This window comes from Dendrobium catenatum, unplaced genomic scaffold (genome assembly GCF_001605985.2).
Source record: "Dendrobium catenatum unplaced genomic scaffold, ASM160598v2 fragScaff_scaffold_779, whole genome shotgun sequence".
NCBI lineage: Eukaryota > Viridiplantae > Streptophyta > Magnoliopsida > Asparagales > Orchidaceae > Dendrobium > Dendrobium catenatum.
The window spans coordinates 1,584-4,717 of NW_021319241.1; the positions used below are offsets into that span (position 1 = coordinate 1,584).

The window sequence follows — 3,134 nt, forward strand, 5'->3', positions numbered from 1 at the left end:
CAGTGTGATTGACCAGGTCATCGTTGCCTAAAAGCTCTTTAATTTCAGCATTTTAAATTTGGAGGGAATGCTTACTACTAATTCTTTGGGGTGAAGTCAACAGATGTTTTGCATCTTCTTGTTCCTTGTGTGAAAACAAACGATCTCCCAGGTTTTTCAGGTAGGTAAATGTCGGGGCCTTGGTAAGGGATCACATTCAGACTGTGCATAGGCTTTGAAGGAGAGCCTGAGCTTTCCCGAAACAACTATATATGTTGAAGTTCTAACGGATTCTGTATCACTTTTTCAGTCAATTGCTGGCCTTCTGTCTCTGGGAGGGAGACTTCTGTTAATATTGAGTACGAAGCTTCTGAAATGTTTGACTTGCAAAATGTAGTGATATCTATACCTCTTCCTGCAACTCGTGAGGCACCAAATGTTCTTCAGATAGATGGGGAATGGAGGTGGGTTTTATTCATCACATATTTTGTTTCTTTTAAATTCGGAAGTGTAATAAGGTGAAAAGAAAATAATCTTTATTAGTAAAGAAGATGGTTGGAGCTTCTGATTTTTGAAGAATTTTCCTGGTTATGGTACTTCAAATGTGATGACGTTCCCGTCACCTCTTGCTAGTCGATCCTTGAAATCGACCAGTGTGCTCCATCAGCGTTGTTCTAAAATATATCTCATTTTCTTGGGGCATTTTATATCCGTTTACATGTCTTTTCCATGGTAAATATTTTCTTATTTACTTTTTCAAGAATTTTACCTTCTAAAAATATTGTAGGTATAATTCTAGATCATCTACATTGGAGTGGTCAATCCTTCTCATTGAAAACACAAACCGCAGGTATTGAGAGCTATATAATCAAAAGAAAAGGTTTTTACTTCTTTACTCTTTTCTCAGTTAATCTTATATTTGTTCTACATTCCAGTGGATCAATGGAGTTTGTTTTACCTCCAGCTGATCCTTCTGCATTCTTTCCTATTAACATCAGTTTTAATGCGGCAAAGACATTCAGCGATGCAAAGGTTGGTAACCTCATCGTAATTCTATATTTTTCTTTCTACTAATGTCGTTAGTAATTGAAGCTTTGCAAATATGAAGATGTGATGTTATACTATCGGACCTGCAGGTTCGACTTGTTTAACCGGGAAGCAATTGGCTAACCGATTCAATTTTTCCCTAAAACCAGCTTTGTAATAAACCAGATAAAATCGATTTGCCATAGTTTTTAAGAACTAATCGGTTTAATTTATCTTTTTTCATAAATTTAATAAATTAAACTAAATTTACTATATTTAAATTTAAAATGACTTTAAATTTGTTATAATAATCAATTTTTAAATAAGCTCCAACTAAGCTTACTCATATGACATCATCATTCATGTGTTTACTCACATGACATTATCATCCATATGACTTCTTTGCTCATTCAATTAAAACAAAAACTATATAAAGTTATAAACAATACTATCCAAAAGTGTTCAGGTAATGTGGGACTAAAGAATTAAGATGAACTTCAATTAACATCACAAATGATATATTTTTAAACATAATTTTAATTAATTTTTATAATGTAAATAATATTTACTTTTTAATTAATGATATTTAATATTTCTTTATTTAACTATTTAACTATGTAATACAAAAAAAACTTGTCGAATAATCATGACATGATTTTTGTAATACATTGTGTTAATGTTAGAGCGTTCTCTTGAAGCGATGTGTTATATAGTTTGAATACAATGAGAAGCGTGCAAAGGTCATTGCATTGGCGCTTGGATGCAGTGTTAAATATACAAGGATTCTGTTGACATCTGGACAACATACATGAGCATACCAAATAAAAAATTTTAAAATACCTGCACTCTGTCAAAGCCATACTGAGACTTCACCCAAATCTCTGCCGAAAATTTCTTATGGCTAACGAATTTGCTCTGCTAGGGTTTCGCTAGGTTTTTTGCGACTCTCTGGCCGCCTCCGCCGCCACCTCTCCCCTGAGGAGGACCTCCTTTGAGATGTCCTCCTCCATCTTCCCCCCTCTAAACGCCTCCTCTAAACCCTCTTCCTCCTCTTCCATTCCTCTTTCAGGTGACTGGAAGGGCCTAATCGCTTCGCAACCGCTGGTCACGAATGAGTTTACCTCCGCGATCTCTCACTTCCCTACTCAAAATGCCACTGCTCATTTCACTGCAGCTCAGTTCAACGCCGGTTCCCCCGAATGGGCCCTTTCCCTGGTTGGCTACTCTATTGGTCGCCGCCCATACTACGAAGCTCTCCTTGCAACGATCAAAAAGACTTGTACGCTGAAAGGTACCCTTACTCTCCTCACACTTGACGAAGGATTCTTCCTTCTTAAGTTCAACAACTGTGAGGACTACGATATGGCGTGGCATGGGGGACCTTGGTTCTTCTTCGGCAAGCCCTTTATCCTCCAGAAATGGACAACTGACTTTGTGCCTAAAAGGGAGGAGTTCCCCTCTATCCCCCTCTGGATCAAGATCAAAAACTTCCCGCTCTCGTGCTGGACGCCGGACGGGATCTCCAGGATTGCTAGTTGTGTCGGAATTCCCCCGGCGGTTGACGCCCTCACAGCAGCAAAAACGCGGCTTACTTTCGCGAGGGTCTGTGTTCAGGTGAGTAGCTCGTCACCTTTACCGGATGAAATTTATTACCTTTGTGCCTAAGCGGGAAGAGCTCCCCTCCATTCCCCTTTGGATCAAGATCAAAAACTTCCCGCTCTCGTGCTGGACACCGGAGGGGATTTCCAGGATCGCTAGCTGTGTTGGCATCCCTCTAGCGGTTGACGCTCTCACCGCTGCTAAAATAAGGCTTACGTTCGCGAGGGTCTGTGTTCAGGTGAGTAGCTCGTCACCTTTACAGGATGAAATTTATTACACTGTAGATGGGAAGGTTTTCCCGCTTACTGTGTTGTATGACTGGAAGCCGTCTCACTGCTCCTTCTGTAACTCTATTATGCATTCCCCCAATTCCTGCCCCCAGAACCCAAACCCCCAACAAACCGAAATACCTCAAAATCGTGGCAGAAGTACTAGTCGTAAGCCTAGAAACCCTCCTCCCAGGCTTAATATTCCTAAACCACCGGTTTTTACACCTTCTCCCCAAACAACCAACACCACAGACCCTCCTT

At 40.1% G+C, this 3,134-nt stretch overlaps 1 protein-coding gene across 1 annotated transcript; it reads left to right on the forward strand.

The window, feature by feature from the left end:
- The first annotated feature begins 273 nt into the window (after positions 1-273).
- Positions 274-1,068, forward strand: LOC110098997 (coatomer subunit delta-2-like). Its single transcript, XM_020825985.2, has 3 exons — positions 274-443; positions 767-829; positions 915-1,068. Exons 1-3 carry the CDS (start codon positions 355-357, stop codon positions 1,051-1,053), a joined length of 291 nt encoding a protein of 96 aa, XP_020681644.2. The 5' UTR covers positions 274-354; the 3' UTR covers positions 1,054-1,068.
- The last annotated feature ends 2,066 nt before the right edge of the window (positions 1,069-3,134 follow it).